Below are 21,191 nucleotides of genomic sequence, written 5' to 3'. Positions count from 1 at the left end.
CCTAAAAAAATAACTATGGAGTTAAGGAAAATTTGTTAAGCACTTACTATGTGCCAGCCACTGTACTAAGTGCTGGGGTAGATATAAGCTTCTGGGGTTGGACAGAGTCCCTGTCCCACATGGGCTTCGCAGTTTTAATCCGTTTTACAGATGAGGTAACCGAGACACAGAGAAGCAAAATGACTTGCCCAAGGTCACATCACAGACAAGTGGCAGAATCAGGGTTAGGACCCAGGTCCTTCTGACTCTCAGGCCCATGCTCCTTCCACTGGGCCATGCAGCTTCTCACCTTTTTCTTCTTTTGTTTTTTCTCCCAAGCAGGTGGTGTCCATATTTTTTGTCCCAAGCAGGTGGTTCCAAGTTGAACTGTGATTTTCGTTTAACATGGTTATTCTTTTTAAACCATTTCTTTTGCAGACATTTTCAGAAGCAATTCGATTTAATATTGATTTTGGAGTGTTTGAAGTAGTTAGCAACACTCCTCATCTCCTCAAAAAGCGACTGAAAAAAATTCTGCACAGCCAGAAACCTCAAAATCCCATTTATGATGTTACGAAGAAGGCCGAGCGTGATGGTCCTAAGATGACAATCCCTTCCAAAGATGACAGTATAAATATTCACTATAATATTCTGGTAAGAAACTACATTTGAATTCAAATCCTGTTGTTTCGATCATAGCTCAGGTTAATACGGGCTGTTGAGGAAACTGGGCTCTGTTCCCGTCTCTGCCACTTGTCCACTGTGTGACCTTGTGCAAGTCACCTCACTCCTCTAAGCCTCAGTTACCTCATCTGTAAAATAGGAATTAAGACTGTGAGCCCTATGTGGGACAGGGACTGTGTCAACCTGATTAGCTTGTATCTATCCCAGTGCTTAGAACAGTGCTTGACACATAGTAAGCAATCAACAAATACTATAAGCAAAACAAAACAAAAAAAACAATGCACTGGGTTAAATTTGTTGAGAATTGCAGGTGCCCCATATTTACCGGAGACCATAGGAGTCATGTATGTATCTCTGAGGATGAAAATATTTCTACAGTTTTCAGGAGAACTTGAATGATAGCTCATTGTGGGCAAGGAATATGACTGTTTTCGGCTACATTGTACTCTTCCAAGTGATTAATACAGTACTCTGCACAGAATAAGTACTTAATAAATACCATTGAATGAATAATAATAATAAAGAGGATGATGGCATTAAGCACTTATTTAGCAACTGTGCTAAGAACTGGGGCAGATACAAGATAATCAGATTGAACACAGTCCTTGTCCTGCCAGAATACTGGCTAATGGACATTGTAACCATTCATTTACCTTGACTTGAAAATTGGTATACACTTAATGTTGATTAGCCGAAGACCGAGTAATTTCAAGCCCACTGTAAGCGTTCAATAAATAAAATCGATGGATGATTGATTAATGTGGCTAGCCATTTACCAGTGACTTCCAAAGGGATTTGTTTTGACTCTTTGTGGTGGTAATTTTCATGTGCAATATCCATTCCTGGTTAGCTGTGCCTATTGGCATACAAATTAATTTGTAGCATTGGGAGTGGACAGATTCTTTAATTCATTTGTTCAGTTGTATTTATTAAGCACTTAACATGTGCAGAGCACTGTACTGAGCACTTGGAAAGTACAATTCAGCAATAAAGGGAGACAGTCCCTGCCCACACTGTGCTTAATCTGTTAATTAGATGCAAATAGGTTTGGCTGTAGGGCTCAATTCTCTTCTGAGAATATGTAGAAAGAAACTGAGGGCCCACTCTTTAATATCAAGGTCTTCCCACCTCCTTTCCCCAACTGGCCTGAGAAGAGTTCAGTCAGTCAATAAATTAGATAAATCAATTATATTTATCGAGTGTTTACTGTGTGCAAAGCCCTCTACTAAGCACTTGGGAGAGTACCATATGACAATGAAATGACATATACCCTTCCCACATGCCCCACTCTCTTTTAAACTTGTGTCTTTACCTTGTTTGACTTTAGGGAGCTTCCCCCACCCTGCAATCCAAACCCCCAAATAAACTCGATTGTTTTTCCTTTTTCAAATGGGTGCCACTGAGGCCAACCCTGCTCTTGCAGAAAGGGTGGGGCTGTGTCCATCTCTGAACCTACTCTATTAGTCCTGTCCCATTGCCGTATGGGGTTGGAAATTGACGGGTTTAGAAAACTTGGGGAGGTTGTGAGGACAGAGACACAAGTTCAAAAGAGGTGGAGTGATGAGAGGGTGGGGTGAGTTTAACAACAAAATGCTTACCTGGCCCCACCTGAGAGCATTCAGTCATTCATTCAATCATATTTATTGAGTGCTTACTGTGTGCAGAGCATTGTACTAAGCACTTGGGAAATAATAATAATAAGGTTGGTATTTGTTAAGTGCTCACTATGTGCCAAGCACTGTTCTAAGCACTGGGGTAGATTCAAGGTAATCAGGTTGTCTCACGTAGGGCTCAGAGTCTTCATCCCCATTTTACAGATGAGGTAACTGAGGCACAGAGAAGTGAAGTGCCTTGCCCAAGGTCACACAGCTGACAAGTGGCAGAGCTGGGATTAGAACCCATGACTTTTGACTCCCAAGCCTGTGCTCTTTCCACTAAGCCATGCTCTGCCCACAGCGAGCTCATTCCAAGGAGATTACCAGCACTATTATCAGAGACATGCTGATGAGGAGCAACTTGGCATAGTGAATAGAGCACGGGCCTGGGAGTCAGGAGGTCATGGGTTCTAATGCCGATTCTACCAGTTGGGTGCTGAGTGGCCTTGGACAAGTTGCTTCACTTCTCTGGGCCTCAGTTCCCTTATCTGTTAAATGGAGATTGAGACTGTGAACCCCATGTGGGACAGGGACTGTGTCCAACCCGATTTGCTGTATCTACCCTAGCGCTTAGTACAGTGCCTGGCACATAGTAAGTGCTTAACAAATGCTATAGTTATTATTATTAACATTATTATTAGACAGCTATGACATCACTCCAGTATGGAGCTTCGGCGCAGGTGGGGAAGGGGCTTGTGAGGCCAGGGTTGATGAAGACATAGTGTAGCTACTAATCAGCGGGGCTCAGTGGAAAGAGCATGGGTTCGAATCCTAGCTCTGCCACTTGTCAGCTGTGTGACTGTGGGCAAGTCACTTCACTTCTCTGGGCCTCAGTTACCTCATCTGTAAAATGGGGACTAAGACTGTGAGCCTCACATGGGACAACCTGATTACCCTGTATCTACCCTAGCGCTTAGAACAGTGCTCTGTACAGAGTAAGCGCTTAACAAATAACAACATTACTATTATTATTAATCGAACAAAGCCAGTGTTTCTCCTTCCACCCCCGTTTTCTAGCACCTTCCATCTACCTTTCCTTGAGTCTCCTTTTCTTAGGGTTTCCTTTACCTCCTTCATCAACTTTTTTGGCATATATCTCTCTCTCATGCTCCCATGCCTCTCTGTTTCTCCTGCTTCTTCCTTTAACTTGCTTTACCTCTATCTACCACCCCTCTTCTTAATCCTTTATTCCTAGCCTTATCTTTTTTTATAGTGTTTGTTAAGAGTTTACCATGTGCCGGGCACTGTACTAAGTGCTGGGGTCATTTCCGATCCATAGCAACTCCATGGACAACACCCTCTTCAGAATATCCCATCTTCGGTGATGAAGTCGATCTGGTACTTTTATCCATAGAGCGCTGGGGAAGGTACAATATAATCAGGCTGCAGAAAGTCCCTGTCCCACATAGGGCTCACAGTCTTAACTCTCCATTTTACAGATGAGGTAACTGATTCATAGAGAAGTGAAATGCCTTGCCCAAGGTCACCCAGAAGAGAAGTGGTGGAGCCGAGATCAGAATCTAGGTCCTCCGACTTCCAGGCCTCTCAGCCATGCTGTGTTTTTTTTACCCTAAGAATGTTGGCCAAATTGGATTTGAGTAGGTGAATATGATGGATCTTTCATGATATATATGGACGCAACTCAATTCTATGATGTATGTATATAATGATGATCTGTCACCTTTTAAAACAACCCTTTAAAGCAAAGGTCTAGTCTTTTCTGCATGACATGTAGTGTGATACGCTGAAGACACTTAACTGTTAAGCAGTGATAGTTTTCTTACACAGATTTGGAGCTTAGAGTAATACCAGAATAAAAGAGTGTAATAATTGAAGCAAGATATGACGTAGGCTTCTAGGAGGATCATTATGACTATTTGCAGAAGAAAGAGGCTTGTTATTGGAATTTACTGCTAGTGTGTAATAGTGTCTCCCATTTTATAGCTGAAAGGAAGAGAAAGAAAAAGATAAGGGGGCAGGGAAGGGAGGAGGGAGGGAAGAGTTTCAAAATTGAGAGCCAGTTTTTATTTCAATTTTGAGTCTTTACAACTTTTACTCAGCAGGATATGGTGTTTAATAGAAAAAGGACATAGGGGGAGAGGTATTGAAGACTTTTTTGAAGACTTAGGTATGTAGTGCAAGGAAAACTGGGCTGATTCCAAATTGAAGTGATGCAGAGAAGAGATAAATCAGGGAAGGCTTCTTGGAGAATTTCAGGAGAGCTTTGGAAAAGCTTTGGAAAAGACTCTACTCTTCTGAACTGTAGGGGCAAACAGCATGAGCATGGGGTTGGAAGTGGAAGAGTCAAGTGTGAGGTACATTTGGAACATGAACTTGGGAAGAGTAAAGAGTCTGAGAAGGAGAGTAGCGAGTGGAAAGCGTCGATATGGAGAATATTTACCTATTGTAAATAGGTATTTACCTATTGTAAACATTAAGGGCTTTTTGAGGAGTAGCATGGTCTGTGGAAAGATCTGGGGCCTTGGGGTCTTGGGAACCTGGGTTCTAATCTCTTCTCTGCCATTTGGCCGCTGTGTGACCTTGGGCAAGTCACCAAACATCTCTGTGCCTCAGTTTCCTCACCTGCAAAATGGGGATTAAATTCCAGTTCTCCTTCCCCTTTAGACTGTGAGCCACATGTGGGACAGAGAAGAGACTTAGAGATAGAATAGGAAAGGAGATAGGTGGAGCGTTAGACTTCGAGAGGAAAGGGCAGGGACAGGTTGACTCACCTACTCTTTCTTCTCAGGTATTCTCCTGCGGGAGGGGTGGTGAACTGATTGCTTAAGCAGGCATTTTGGAGATCCAGCTACAGGCTCATTGCTCCCCCCCCAATTGCTGTTCCTGACTCAAACTTGCAGGCCAAATTCCAGGAATGCAGACTGAACCTATGGTTTCTTGGTCATTTTAGGGGAGGGACTTTAAATGTGAACTGAGAGATTTACTTCTATTTAGAACTGACCCAGGGAATTTCTCTGACCTGGACCCATTCTGGGGCAGATGGTGATGATGATGATTATGATGATGATTGTATTTGTTAAGTACTTACTTTGTGTCAAGCGCTGGTCTATGCTCTGGAGTCTTGTCTTATGCCGTCGAGTCATTTCCGACCCATAGAGACACCATGGACACATCTCTCCCAGAACGCCCGGCTCTCCATCTGCAATCGTTCTGGTAGCATATCCATAGAGTTTTCTTGGTAAAAATACAGAAGTGGCTTACCATTTGCCGTCTTCCATGCAGTCAACTTGAGTCTCCACCCTTGACTCTCTACCATGCTGCTACTGCCCAGCACGGGTGAGTTTTGCCTTTAGCAGGTGGCTTTCCACTCGTTAGCCACAGGCCAAGATAGGAATGGAATGAACAGGCCTCTGCTTGACTCTCCCTCCTGTAGCCGAGACTAGTAGAGTACTGGAAACTATCCAGGTGTGACCCTGAGAGGGGATGCGCTGGAGTAGATCCCGGCTAATCAGGTTGGACACAGTCTGGTTTGGCTTCAGGAATCTGAAGAGCACCAAAAGTCCCAGATTATTTTCTGAACCCTCCCAGATTATTTTCTGAACCCCTCAGGTTCATTGAGAAATGTGAGGACCAGGATCGGTACACAAAAGAGCATATAAAGATGGGGCTAATGAGACTCTGCAGAGTGCAGTGATTTTTCCCTGACTTATCATTTCTCTTTTTTTCAATAGTGTCTTGACCGTGAGCAAGGTATTCGGTGGATTAAGAAGGAAAGACTTCCAGCATTTCTGAAAAGTGATTGTTATTTTGAATACAGGTATTGCAATCTTTGGGGTGAAGATGCTTTAAATGTATTCATTCATTCATTCATTCAATAGTATTTATTGAGCACTTACTATGTGCAGAGCAATGTACTAAGCGCTTGGAATGTACAAATCGATAACAGATAGAGACAGTCCCTGCCCTTTGAGGGGTTTACAGTCTAATTGGGGGAGAGGGACAGACAAGAACGATAGTAATAAATAGAATCAAGGGGATGAACATCTCATTAAAACAACAACAAATAAATAGAATCAAGGTGATGTACATCTCATTAACAAAATAAATAGGGTAATGACAAAATAAATAGGGTAATGGCAAAATATATAATTTTCTAGGCCACATTATAGGATTTTCTTAGGATCGTTGTCTAATTCAGTCACTAATTTTAATGTCTCTTTTAGTAAAGATTTTTCAGATGCTTTCATTCAAATTCCTTCTTGTTTTAGGATAATATAGATTTGTTTGGTAAGATTATTTGTCCACTTTCCGAAGAGATTTTATGAAAATCAAACCTAGCAATTCTGTTTTGATTGCGGATACAAGAACAGATCATTGTTATCTAAAACAAGTAAAGTTAATTTGGCAAAAGTGGCATTTGTTAGATTGTTGGCCGAGAGTATGATGTATTGTGGGAAAAGTAATAAAAAGAATTACAACTCACAGTGTATTATTAAATTTTCCCATTTCCTATGGCCTTTAAAATGTAAGTAATGCAATATTTTGAAGCATTATTTTTGACCTCTACTTTGGGCAACTATTTTTCAAAGTAATACTGAGAGATAGCTATTGATGCTGAATTTTTTTATCATTCCATTGTTGGTCCTTATTTTTGGTGCAACATGTGAAAATTTTTACTTTTAACTATGTATGGTTTTAGAGTTTTCTTAAAGGAGACAATAAAAGCATTAGGACATGAGAGAAATAGAGTTGATTATGGTGCTTAACTGAGCCGAGCCCTCAAAGAATCTTTTAAATTCCTAAATGGAGAGAGGGGAGAGAGAAAGAGATTTAAAAAATCACAGGAATCTTTAAGTATTTAGTAATCAATGTCCATGGAACCAGACGAAATGCGATGGCTTGGATTACTCCTTTTCCAACTGTAGCCCTGAAGAGTCTGAAAATCTGGGGTCAGGCTCTACACACTTTACATAAACACAGGGAAAGTGTCTGCCAACTCTGTTGTATTGTCCTCTCCCAAGGAAGCCCCGGGAGTCAGAAGGACCTGGGTTCTAATTCTGGCTTCTCCACTTGTCTGCTGTGTGATTTTGAGCAAGTCACTTCACTTCTCTGGGCCTCAGTTACCTCACTTATAAAAAAATGGGGATTAAGAGTTTGAGTCCCATGTGTGACTGGGACTGTGTCCAACCTGATTAGCTTTTATCTACCTCAGCGCTTAGTGCTTGACCCATAGTAAGTGCTTAATTAATACCATCATTATTATTACAGTGCTCTGCACATAATAAGTGCTCAATAAACACCGATGATGATGATGATGAGCAAACTCAAGTCTCAGGATTTTGAGCACATGTTCTGCCCAATTCTAACTGGACCTGACTTCACTGCCAGTGAGGCAAGGGGTGGAGAGTTGATGCTGGGCATAGAGAAGCAGCATGGAGTAGTGGATAGAGCACGGGCCTGAGAGTCAGAAGGTCATGGGTTCTAATCTAATTCTAGAGAAGCAGCGTGGCTCAGTGGAAAGAGCCTGGGCTTGGGAGTCAGAGGTCATGGGTTCTAATCCCGAATCCACTGCTTGTCAGCTGTGTGACCTTGAGCAAGTCACTTAACTTCTCTGTGCCTCAGTTACCTCATCTGGAAAATGGGGATGAAGACTGTGAGCCTTATGTGGGACAACTAGATTACCTTGTATCTACCGCAGCGCTTAGTACAGTGCTTGGCACATAGTAAGAGTTTAACAAATGCCAACATTATTATTATTATTATTATTAATCCCGGCTCTTCCACATATCTTCTCTGTGACCTTGGGCAAGTCACTTCACTTCTCTGTGCCTCAGTTACCTCATCTGTAAACTGAGTGCTTAGTTCCTGCAGTTTAAAATCTGCCATCCCTCTCGGGATAAAGAGAAGAATTAAGGAGAACTCTGGCTTCTCCTTTTTGTCTTTCCTCCCCACATCTCAAACCTTCCAGTCACGGAGGATGAGTGTGTGTCAACACACATGGTGGATACATCATGAATCTGGTAGTCACAGGCATGACCATGAATAATAATAATCATTATTACTATTATTATTATGGTATTTCGTAAGCACTTAATATGTGCCAGGCACTGTACCTTAGTACAGTCTGGGATGGGCGCAAGCAAATCAAGTTGGACACAGTCCCTGTCCCATGTGGAGCTCACAGTCTCAATTCCCATTTTACAGATGAGGCACAGAGAAGTGAAGTGACTTGTCCAAGGTTACGCAACAGACAAGTGGCAGAGCTGGGATTAGAACCTGTGAATTTCTGACTCCCAGGCCTGTGCTCTATCCACTATGTCATGCTGCTTCTCCTCTGAATAAAATTCACTGCCCATTTTACGAGGGCTAGCCTAGACACTGGTGTAAATCTGATTTTCTTCAGAATCTTTATAGTCTGCAGGAGGTTGGAAGGATTCAGAAAAAATATTCTGAGTTTTACCATCTGCTGTAGTGTGAAATCAGACGTTGTCTATTGTTCAATGACTAAGGTTGTACAGTACATTTTTCAAAGATTTACATATTGATATGAAGTGAAGTTTTGCCAAAACTCTTGAAACCTACCTGGGGAGAAACCATTCATTCATTCATTCAATAGTAATAATAATATTGGTATTTGTTAAGCGCTTACTGTGTGCAGGGCACTGTTCTAAGCGCTGGGGTAGACACAGGCTAATCAGGTTGTCCCACATGAGGCTCACAGTCTTCATCCCCATTTTCCAGATGAGGTAACTGAGGCCCAGAGAAGTTAAGTGACTTGCCCACAGTCACCCAGCTGGTATTGAGCGCTTACTATGTGCAAAGCACTGTACTAAGCGCTTGGAATGTACAATTTGGCAACAGATAGAGACAATCCCTGCCCAATACCACCATTCTCTTTTAATCATTTTATACATAGAATATTTTACTTTGCCTGTAAATATAACCTTTATTTTAAAGAGTTGATATTTTGGTTTTTCTGCTTTTCCCACCCCTCTCTCATTCTCCGTCTCCCAGAGACAATTCAACCATACCAAAAAAAAAAAGAAAGCACTGCCTTCTAATTTGGCCTAGACAAAAGCAGAAGTTCCCAATCATTTTTTATTTTAGGGATCATAAAAATGGTGGAATTATCAGTATGAATAGTATTTACTGAGCCTACTGTGTGCTCAATAAAAAAGCTTTAAGTAGGCATGGGAGAATTGGACCTGTTTGTGGGTCATTACTAAGCAAAGCCTTAGGACTTGGGGAACATACAAAAGAAGTAAAAGACAGTTTAAAGTCTAATTGAGGAATTTATAGTCTACTGCCCTGGGCCTAAAGCACGGGCCTGGGAGTCAAAAGGACCTGGGTTCTATGCCCAGCTCTACCACTTGTCTGTTTTGTGACCTTGGGCAAGTCACTTCTCTTCTCTGTACCTGTTACCTGAACTGTAAAATGAGGATTAAAACTGAGAGCCCATGTGGGACACGGATCATGTCCAACCTGATTAACTTGTATCTATCCAAAGCACTGTACTAAGAGCTGGGGTAGATACAAAGTAATCATGTTGGACACGATCTATGGCCCACTTGGGGCTCACAGTCTCTTAATCACCATTCTACGGAAAACAGTAACCGAGGCACAGAGAAGTTAAGTGACTAGCCCGAGGTCACACAGCAGACAGGAGGCAGACCCAGGATTAGAAACCAGGTCCTCTGACTCTCAGGTCTCCTCATGCTCCTTCCTCTTAATAATCAATTCCCACCACCACAGACAAGAATACAAAATGGATAGGCTATTGGTGTGTGATGTTGCTTTCATTTTTATGGGTGAATTGGCACCTTAAATTCCCAAATAATGAACTGAAGTGAAACAAATCTTTCCAACAGAATTAAAATCCGTGGGAAATTTTTCCTGCTCTATGCGTAACTTACAAGGAGGTAAGAAGTCAGGTGAATGAAATAAAGTCCTGGTGTTTCTTACTGGATACTGTAAAGATTTGTTAATGAACTGCTGAACAATTACACCATCTAATATATATATATAATTTCCAAACTGCAGATTAGCCAAACTGGTGTCGCAAGTTGAATGGAGCGAAACGGGCATAAATTTCATAATAGATCCATCGTATTATCCCTGGATTATGAAAAAAACACCACCCCCTCCATATTCTCCATGTGAAGATGAGAATCAAAAAATTATGAAGAAGTTCTATGTCTCTCTTGGCGAGGTAAAAGTATGTCTGTTCATAGAGCGCCGAGGAGCATCACTGATTTAGGCTGCCTTTGCTGGGCTTCATTATCATCAAATGAGCTCTCCACCTCAGGGGCCCCTCCTTGTTCCTCTGGTGCTGCTCAATCAATCAGTCGTACTCATTGAGCGTCTTCAAAGCCTTACTACAATAATAATAATAATAATTATGGTATTTAAGTTCTCACTATGTGTCAAACATTGTTCTAAGTACTGGGGTAGATACAAGGCATTCAGCTTGTCCCACATGGGGCTCCCAGTCTTAATCCCCATTTTATAGATGAGGTAACTGAGACACAGAGAAGTGAGTGGCTTGCCCATGGTCACACAGCAGACAAGTGGCGGAGCTGGGATTAGAACCCACGTCCTCTGACTCCCAAGCCCGGGCTTTTTCCACTGAGCCAGGCTGCTTCTCTAATCACATCTCCTCCAAGGGGTCTGCCAAAACTAAGCTCTCATTTCCCTCTCTCTCATTCATTCATTGAATCATATTTATGTTTACTGTGTGCAGAGCACTGTACTAAGCACTTGGGAGAATGAAATATAACAGTAAACAGATACATTCCTTCTCCCTTCTGTGTTGCCTGTGCACTTCGATCTGTATCCTTTAAGAACTTCATGTTCACCCCACCTTCAGCCCCACAACACTTGTATATATGTCCATAATTTATTTTAATGTCTATCTCCTACTGTAGACTGTAAGTTTCCTGAGGGTATGTCTACCAACTCTGTTGTATTGTACTCTCCCAAGTGTGTAATGCAATATTCTGCACACTGTAAGTGGTCAGTAAACACCACTGATTGACTGACTGGATCTGTTAGAATGAAGTCAGGCCCATGCAGACTTATGCGAGTGAAGCATAGACAAAAACTCTTAAAATAGAGCATTAAGAATTGATTAGATTTCTCTCACTGATCTTCTTATTTCCTTTTCCAGAATAAATCAATGTATAGCATTTACTGATCTCTATTTTGTACTGAGCACTCTATTTTAGCCCTTACGAAAGAAGCAAAATGTAAGAAGATACAATATCTTCCCCTAAGGAATTTAGACTACTGAGGAAGACAGACACTTTAATTATTCATTCATTCCTTCATTCAATCGTATTTATTGAGAGCTTACTGTGTGCAGAGCACTGTACTAAGTGCTTGGGAGAGTACAGTATAACAATAAACAGACACATTCTCTTCCTATAGTGAGCTTACAGTCTAGAGGGGGAGACAAGACATTAATATAAATAAATGCATTACATATATGTACATATGTGCTGTGGGGTTGGGGGCGGGGGTAATGAATAAATAATAATTACAGTATTTGTTAAGTGCTTACCATGTGCCAGGCACTGTTCTAAGCCCTGGGGTAGATGCAAGATAATCGGGTTAGACCCAGTCCCTGTCCCACATCGTGCTCACAGTCTCAATAACCACTTTACAGATGAGGGAACTGAGGTCCAGAGAAGTGAAGAGACTTGCCCAAAGTCACACAACAGACAAGTGGCAGAGCTGGGATTAGAGCCCATGGCCTTCTGACTCCCAGGCCCATGCTCTATCCACTAGGCCATGCAAGCAAGTCAGGGCAACACAGAAGGGAATGGGAGAAGTAGAAAGGGGATAAGAGAGTAATAGAGTATGTAAGATAGTACATAAATGTTAAAGGAGTGTGGTAATTTACATGCTTAAGTGGTGCTGGGGATTATAAAGTGGATGAGATTAGAGCTCACTTCGGAAAATGCCTTGACATGGAGAGATCAACTGTAAGCTCATTAAGGGCAGGCAACGTGTCTGTTAATTCTCGTTTTATGCTCCCACGTGCTTACTACAGTTCTCTGCACATAGTAAGCGCTCAATAAATGCCACTGATTGATTGATAAGAAGGAGGAGGGAGTTGCAAGAGATTTTGGGTAGGAGAGATGGGGTAATAATGGTTCTGATGGAAAAGCGCATCCCTCCCTGTGGCTTTGGAGCAGTGGGATAAAGCTGGGAAGGGTCGGGGAGGGTTGGGGATTGAGTTCTTTTGGGAGAAGCAACGTGGCCTAGTGGAACAAGCATGGGCTTGGAAGTCAGAGGACGTTTGTTCTAATCCCTGTTCAGCCTCATGTCTACTGTATGACCTTGAGCAAGTCAATTCAGTTCTCCGGGCCTCAGTGACCGCATCTGTAAAATGGGGATTAAGATTGTGAGCCCCATGTGGGACAGGGACTGTGTCCAACTTGATTAGCTTGTATCTACCCCAGTGCTTAGAAAAGTGCTTGGCACATAGTAAGCGTTTAACAAATGCCACAATCATGTTTATTATAAGAGAAGTGAATATTGTGAGTTGGAGTGAAGCGGAAGAGTCGATTGAGTGATTTCAGTAGTCAGAGTTTCTGCTTGATATGGAGAGGAATGGGCAAATATTGGTTTTTGAGGAGTGGGAGTGAGGAGTGGCCATACATTTTCTTAGAAAATGTACTAAGTGCCTAGGAGACTAGGGTATTACAGAGTTGGTAGACATTTTCCGTGCCCACAGTGAGCTAAGTGATGTTGTCATTGGTGATGGGAAAATTAAGGTTTGAGGGGGAAGATGAATTTAGTTTTGGACATATTGACCATGAAGTGTTAGCAGGACTTCATGTGGACATGTGGAGGTATGAAAAAAATGTGAGATTGCAGAGAAGGTCAGGGCTAGCAGCTTTCATTCATTCAATCGTATTTAATGAGCTCTTACTGTGTGCAAAGCACTGTATTAAGGGCTGATTTGGAAGTTGTCTGCATAAAGCTGGTAGTTTTGAGTGCCCCTAAAGTGTGAGAGGCCCCTCTCAGGGTCGCACCTGCAGAGTTTCCAGTGCTCTACCAGTCTCGACTCTGGAAGGGAGAGTCAAGCAGAGGCCTGTCCATTCCATTCCTAGTTTGGCCAGTGGCTAGTGAGTGACAGGCAATCTGCTTCAAGTCAAGACTCCCCTGTGCTGGGCAGCAGCCTCATGGGAGAGAGTTGAGGGTGGAAACTCAAGTTTGCTGTGTGGAAGGAAGCAATGATAAACCACTTCCATATTTTGACCAAGAAAACTCTTTGGATCCACTACCAGAACGATTGCAGATGGAGGTGGGGCATTCTGGGAGAGATGTGTCCGTGGTGTCACTAAGGGTTGGAAATGACCTCGACAGCATAAGACAAGACAAAAGAGTGAGAAGAGATATACTGAAAAGGTGACCACAACAAAGCCTTGAGGGACACCTACTCTTAGGGAGTGGGAAGCAGAGGAAGAACCAGGGAAAAATAATGACCAGAGAGAAGAGGAGAACTAGGAAAGAACTGTCAGGAAAACCAAGGTTAGTGTTTCCAGGAGAAGTGAAATGGTCCAAAGTGTTGAAAGCAGCCGAAAGATCAAGGAGGATTACGACTAAGTCCACTAGATCTGGTAAGAAGAAGGTCACTGGTGACCTTGGAAAGATTGACTTCAGTGGAGTGATGAGGGCAGAAACAGATTGAAGAGGTTTAGAGGATAGGAAGTGGAGTTGGTGGATGTATATAACCTATTTAAGAAATTTGGAGCAGGATGGAAAGAGGAATATTGGGGGATAGCTAGATGGTGCAGTGGGGTTCATAGAGGGTTTTTTTTTTACAATTGATGAAAAAGTTTCATGTATCATTAGGAGCAAGGCTTTATATTTTATTATTCATTAACTGGCACTCTAGTTTTATATATATTTATATTTTATATAAGAACTATATTCTTACTAAATGGGGTTTATCATTTGAACTCCCACATAAGTAGCAATGTGTCACAAAGAAAGACATATGAAAGAAATGGGATCTTTTATGTGAGAGCATGGAAGTCAAATGTTATGTTACCAAAAATTATTACCTAGCCTTCTTCCTTTTTTTAAAAAATGCCATTTGTTAGGTGTTTTCTATGTGCCAGGCACTGTCCTGAGTTCTGGGGTGGATACAAAAGTAATCATGTCCCACAAGGGGATCACAGTCTTAATCCCCTTTTTACAGATGAGGTAACTGAGGCACAGAGAGGTTAAGTGACTTGCCCGAGGTCACATACAAGACAAGTGACGGAGCCGGGATTAGAATCGAGGTCCTTCTGACTCCCAGGCTTGTGCTCTGTCCACTAGGCCTTTATCGACGTCCGGTTCAGTTTCTCATTTGTGGGACAAGGGGAGTTGATAAGGGTATTAGAGTGGCTCAAAGGTCGGAAAAGTATCATTCAGGTGGTTAGCACAGCGAATGCTGTGCAGCACAGTAAGGCACTCTCAGTAAAAGCTGTTGATGGTGAGAACTATGATTCATCCATAATACATGGACACAGCACCGCTCTGAGGAGGTGATCTATCTTCATTTGCCAGACCACGTAATTCAAAAGGCAGCAAGAGAAAAAGTAAGAGAAATAGTTACTTTGAACTCGCTATGGGCAGGGAACATGTCTGCTCATTCTGCTGTATTGTACTCTCTCAAGTACTTAGTACTCTGCACATAAGTGCTCAATGAATACTATTGATTGATTGATTTAGCGATTGTGTCATTCAGCATTTCTGTTGGAGGAAGGCAATGTAGAAACACAGATTGTTATGATTTTCCTAAAAATTGACCCCTCCATCCTGGCATAGATCCAGGAGGAGAGGATCAAGTGCTGAGAGCCGATTGCCGCCCCTTCATGTAGAGAGATTGCTCTTCAGTCAGTCAATCATATTTACTGAGTGCTTACTGTGTGCAGAGCATTGTACTAAGTGCTTGGGAGAATACAATATAGCAATATAGCAGTCACATTCCCTGCCCACAATGAGCTTACAGAGGGGAGAATCCTGCTGCTATTGTACTGAACCTGGGTTTGTTTCTCTTTTTAGGCCACATTTACTCAGACAAAGGATTGGTTTTCATTAGCAAAGCAAAGCCAGCAAGTAGTGACAACCTATTCGTTGCCTTGTTGTCCGATCAGCAGCCAAATTCAAAGAAGTTTTTCATATCACTTGGAAAATCCTGTTTTAGACAATGGTAATAATGGTAAGTTGAATATTCTCCAAAATTGCTAAGCATGAAACCAGAATTGTGGTTTTTTTTAATCATTCCTCACTCTTTGCAGTTCAGCACTTGTGATTTGAATGTAGGGAAAAACGTAAATGTACAGTTCTTGAATTTGTTCTAATTGTCTTTGCTGACTTAATCTAGGGAATGATGTCAGTGATGATGAATTCAACCCAAATCAAGAACTTCCCAGTGAGAAGAAAGAGAACGGAAGCCTTGGAATTGCTAAATCAGGAGTGATGAGTTCACCTCAGAGTAGATCTGTATGTGTGGAAGATACTCCTCATTCACTCCCAAAAGTATATTTAGGGGGAAAGCAGAAAAGTTCCCTTAGTAAAGACAGGAAAGCTGAAGTGATTTTCTCATCACATGAAGAGTTTTTAAGTGCATATATACACTTCATTATAAGAGCCTCCATCTCCAAACTTACTGGAATGCCAATGGAAGAAAGTTCAGTCGATAGAGATTTTCGATCACTTTCGGTCAGAGTGATCCAGAAACCAGTACGTACTGAGTTTCCCACCTGTAACACTGGGCAACCACTTCAATCAGGTGACTCCTCTGGTTTCCCAAGCCCAGACGTAGACGAGAACACTGAAGCCTTAAGTTTAAGTTCAAAATCTGAAAGTATTGGAGTAGAGAGCAGAGCTGACTGGTGCATTGCTCACAGAAAATACGATATCGGCACCAGAAAAGAATTTGAGAGATTTAAGAAGTTTATGAAAGGGTCGTTGGGAGAGAGATATTTGTGGCTCTGGATGGACATCGAAAGATTGAAAGTCCTTAAGGACCCTGGCAGACATCAAAGGTATTTTTTTGTTTCTTTTCAATTTTTATAAAAACAAAGATATAAGGAAGGCTTCGTCCATTTAAGCTGTCCGTAGTCATTACTGAGGGCTCATGGGTCCACAATCTGAAAGGAAGAAATCCCATTCTGGAAGGGTAAACTTTAAAAAAAAAAATTGAAATTACAACCTCCCCTCTCTCCCCAGCATTGCTCCTGAGCACAAGGTGGATTTCTGATCATTCTTTTCCCAGGAGCAGATACCCAGAACTCTGTCATCACTGGAGAGGGATGATAGCGATGATGATGATAATGGTATTTGTTAATCTCTTGCTATGTGCCAGGCACTGTTCTAAGTGCTGCGGTGGATACAAGCCAATTGAGTTGGACACAATCCCTGTCCCATGTAGGGCTCGTGTTCTGAATCCCCGTTTTACAGATGAGATCACTGAGGCCAAGAGAAGTAAAGGGACCTGCCCAGGGTCACACAGCAGACAGTGGCAGAGCCGGGATTAACACAAATGACCTTTTAACTCCCAGGCCTGTGCTCTATTCACTAAGAATGCGGGAAGGGGGAAAAGTGGAACTTTCTGAAAGCTTTTTGGTACAATGAAAGTTGTTCCCAATGGGATCCCCATCTTGAGGAAAATCCCAAGAGACAATTTAAGATGAATAGAAAGCCAACATCCTATTCTTTTATTCCCTCTTCCCTACTGTCAATTAATCGATGATATTTATTGAGCTCTTCTTGTGTGCAGAACACACTAAACTCTTGTCACCAGTTGTTCAGTTGGAAAATTGTGGCCCCTCCAGAGATTATTGATACAAACCCTAGATGCCTCCCCACCTTGATGTTTAGAATCACGGATAGCATCAGCATAGCATAGTCAACTTGAGTCTCTGCCCTTGACTCTCTCCCATGCTGCTGCTGGCCAGCACAGGTGAGTTTTGACTTGTAGCAGATTGCCTTCCTCTCGCTAACCACTGGTCAAGCTAGGAATGGATTGGATAGGCCTCTGCCTGACCCTCCGTCCCATAGTCGAGACTGGTAGAGTACTGGAAACTCCGGATGTGACCCTGGGAGGGGAAAGCGGGTGGGGTAGATATAAATTAATCAGGTTGGACACGGTCCCCGTTCCTCAAAGATCTCACAGACTTTATCCCCAATATACAGTTGACGTATCTGAGGCACAGAGAAGTTAAGCGACTTGCTCAAGGTCACCCGGCCGACAAGTAGTATACTTAGTTGTTAGAGGTCACGCGCCACTTATGTAAGTGGAGTGTTAACAACTTGGTAGATGGAATCCACACTGTAGACTGTATCCTCTAGACTGTTAGAGAAGCAGCATGGCTCAGTGGAAAGAGCACGGGCTTTGGAGTCAGAGGTCATGGGTTTGAATCCTGGCTCGGCCACTTGTCAGCTGTGTGACTTTGGGCAAGTCACTTAACTTCTCGGTGCCTCAGTTACCTCATCTGTAAAATGGGGATTAAGACTGTGAGCCCCAAGTGGGACAACCTGATTCCCCTGTGTCTACCCCAGCGCTTAGAACAATGCTCGGCACATAGTAAGCGCTTAACAAATACCAACATTATGATTATTATTATTAAGCTTACTGTGGGCAGGGACTGTGTCTGATTACTGTTGTATTGTTCTCTCCAAGCGCATATAGTACATTCATTCATTCAGTAGTATTTATTGAGTGCTTACTATGTGCAGAGCACTGTACTAAGTGCTTGGAATGTACAAATCATCAAAAATAGAGGCAGCCCCTGCCCATTGACTAGTACAGTGCTCTGCACACAGTGAACACTCAGTAAATACGATAGAGTGAGTGAATGAATCCAAGATCAGCAGCCGGTTATGGTTTATTTTTCACTTTCATTATTCCCTATTTCCCAAAGCTAGGATTTTACTCGGCTGCCCTTGCATGATGGTTTCTTTTTGTTCAAGACATATAGATAAGATGAGAAGATGTTATTTAGTGAGCAGCGGGGACTGCTACCTCACTCCGGAAATCTTATTCAAGCTGGACCTACTAGATGGATCTCTATGGAATGAAGCACATTTAAGATCTGTGCAGCATGAGGTGGTGAAACCCTTACTTCAATATTGGTAGGAAAAACTGGGAGTCATTTAATTTCTCTTTTCTTAGGCGGGTTAAGGGGATGATAAAAATGATAATAATAATAATTATGGTACGCGTGGCTCAGTGGAAAGAGCCTGGGCTTTGGAGTCATAGGTCATGGGTTCGACTCCCAGCTCTGCCACTTGTCAGCTGTGGGACTGTGGACAAGTCACTTAACTTCTCTGTGCCTCAGTTCCCTCATCTGTAAAATGGGGATTAACTGTGAGCCTCACGTGAGACAACCTGATTACCCTGTATCTCCCCCAGCGCTTAGAACAGTGCTCGGCACATAGTAAGCGCTTAACAGATACCAACATTATTAGTAATGATTGTGTTTGTTAAGCGCTTACTATGTGCCCAAGCACTGTTCTAAGCACTGGGGTAGTTACAAGGTAATCAGGTTGTCCGACATGGGGCTCACAGACTTAATCCCCATTTTCCAGATGAGGTAACTGAGGCACAGAGAAGCGAAGTGACTTGCCCAAAGTCACACAGCTGATAAATGGCAGAGCTGGGATTAGAACCCATGACCTCTGACTCCCAAGCCCATGTTCTTTCCACTAAGCCACTATGGTACTGCTCTAAGCCCTGAGGCAGATACAAGTTAATCAGGTTGGACACAGTCCCTATCCCACAGGAAGCCTCACACTCTTAATCTCCATTTTTTACATTCGAGGCAACTGAGGAATAGGGAAGTGAAGTGACTTACTCAAGATCACACAGCGGACGTGTGGCAGAGCTGGGATTAGAACTCAGGTCCTTCTGACTCCCAGGTCCGTGCCGTATCCACTAAGCCACCCAGCTTCTCCAGCGGGTACTTATCGTGGGTTTACAGACATAAAGTTTTGAAACTAAAAGCAAAGGCCCATTAGATCATTTAAAGCTTGCCCTGGATAGCAAGTCCTAATACGTAACGGCGGTGACCCCACCGACCCATGGGCATTCGAGCCTGCAGGGACAGGAGTGACTGTCGGTGGGATGAGGAGAGAAAGAGAGAGTTGGGTGGGCCAGCAGATGGTGTAACCCCAGGAAAGGGAATGACGACGGGCAGTAAGACTGACTCCCAGAATGACTGTGGGGAGTCAGGCCGAGTGGGAAGAGGGCCAAGGCTTGGAGCTACTCCAGGGATTCAAGGCAAAGAGGGGAGCCAGGATACAATAAAAGTTGGGGCCCGGGGAGGCGGGATGGTAGAGAGGGACAAAACGGGGAGCCCAGTACACAAGAAATGTTGGGGGCAGGGGGAGGGAGAGATGGGCAAAAAAGGGACCCTGGCTACAAGAAAGGTCGGGGGCATGGAGGGATGAGCAAAAGGAGAGGTGTGTGGGATGAATGATTTAGGGCATGAAAAGAAGGGAGATGGGGGAGGGAGGGAAGGAAACACACGAAGTCCATAATTTTTCCACAAGTCACGGCTTGTTCTGTCCTTAAAAGTAGATCAGACCCACTGGCTTGCTTCCTGTTTAGCTTCTGTCGTTGTGCCTCATTAAGAACTGGGAGCAGGGATGGGGGTGGTTGTGAGGGGGCCTAGGAATGGTTTTTTGGAACATCTTGTAACGATATATTTCTTCCCCCACGACAGTATTCTTCGGCATTGCCAGAAGAGTGAAAACACAGTTCTGGCCTCTGCTTCTAGTATAGTTCTAAATCTAGAGCATTCAGACTTTCATCCTTTGGAGATTATTTCATTATCTCAAAGCATTAACCATCAGAAATGTGTTTTTTCTCAGACTAGGCAAATTTTACCCCAAAATTGTATCCCAGCCATGTCCATTTTCCCCTTTTCATTACTGTTGAAACTATCAACAGAAATAACACAGAAAAGTATGTGTCAACTTGTACTTCTGATTTTGCTCATTTCACTCCATCCCTTCCTCAAGAAGAGTGAATAGGGGTGGAATGAAGAAAGATACAGGAAATGGGAAAGACTTGCTTTCCCTTTTCACAGGGATAGATATCGGCCAAAGGACAAGGGCGATAGGTGAAGAGGGTGAAGGAAATCACTGGCTAATGTGTTTTTTCCCTCCATGAAGGTTTAAGTCCTTCAGAAGTATGGTTAACTTCATGGTGCTGGTGACTTAGCTCTCATCTATGTTTAATTTTCATAAGCTTGTAGCTGTCATGGGTGTTTGAGTGAAAATCGCCTTCATTCATTCATTCATTCATTCATTCAATAGTATTTATTGCCTTCAAATAATCAGTGTTTTTTATTGATCACTGTTGTGCTCAGAGCGCTATACTAGGCTCTTGGTAGACTATGATATAGAGAGTAGATGCCATCCCAGCCCTCGAATCCAGCTAGGGAGACAGACGTTTAAAAAAATTACAGGTAAGGGAAGCAACTGAAGGTACATTTATGCATATAAGTGCTATGGAGGTGAAAGATGGGGTGATGTGGACTCAAGTGAATTAAGTGATGCAGTAGGAAGGGAAACCAGGGTGAGAAGATGAGAGGTTAGTCAGGGAAGGCTTCCTGGAGGAGATGTGATTTTAGGAGAACTTTGAAGACGGAGAAAGTCATGGTCTGTTAGGTAAGAAGGTGAGAAAGGATTTCCAGGCAAGGGGAAGGTCATGAGAAGGGGTTGACTAATCCCAGTTGCACCATTTGTCTGCTGTGTGACCTTGGGCAAGCCACTTAACTTTTCTGTGCCTCGGTTACCTCATCTGTAAAGTGGGGATTAAAACTGTGAACCTCATGTGGAACAACCTGCTTCCCCAGGGCTTAGAAAGTGCTTGGCACAAAGCAAGCACTTAACAAACCCCAT

At 42.8% G+C, this 21,191-nt stretch overlaps 1 protein-coding gene across 1 annotated transcript in view; it reads left to right on the top strand.

Moving 5' to 3' along the window:
• RGS22 (regulator of G protein signaling 22) overlaps positions 1 to 21,191 on the top strand; it is a 130,100-nt gene that overhangs the window by 21,439 nt on the left and 87,470 nt on the right. Inside the window, exons 4-9 of the mRNA XM_029064178.2 lie at positions 418 to 633; positions 6,011 to 6,096; positions 10,320 to 10,488; positions 15,342 to 15,498; positions 15,664 to 16,327; positions 18,255 to 18,416. Of these exons, the coding sequence (XP_028920011.1) occupies positions 418 to 633; positions 6,011 to 6,096; positions 10,320 to 10,488; positions 15,342 to 15,498; positions 15,664 to 16,327; positions 18,255 to 18,416 (1,454 nt within the window). The remainder of the gene's footprint in view (positions 1 to 417; positions 634 to 6,010; positions 6,097 to 10,319; positions 10,489 to 15,341; positions 15,499 to 15,663; positions 16,328 to 18,254; positions 18,417 to 21,191) is intronic.

The sequence above is a fragment of the Ornithorhynchus anatinus genome, chromosome 4, assembly GCF_004115215.2.
Source record: "Ornithorhynchus anatinus isolate Pmale09 chromosome 4, mOrnAna1.pri.v4, whole genome shotgun sequence".
In the NCBI taxonomy this organism is placed as follows: domain Eukaryota; kingdom Metazoa; phylum Chordata; class Mammalia; order Monotremata; family Ornithorhynchidae; genus Ornithorhynchus; species Ornithorhynchus anatinus.
This window is presented reverse-complemented; position numbering and strand designations above follow the sequence as displayed.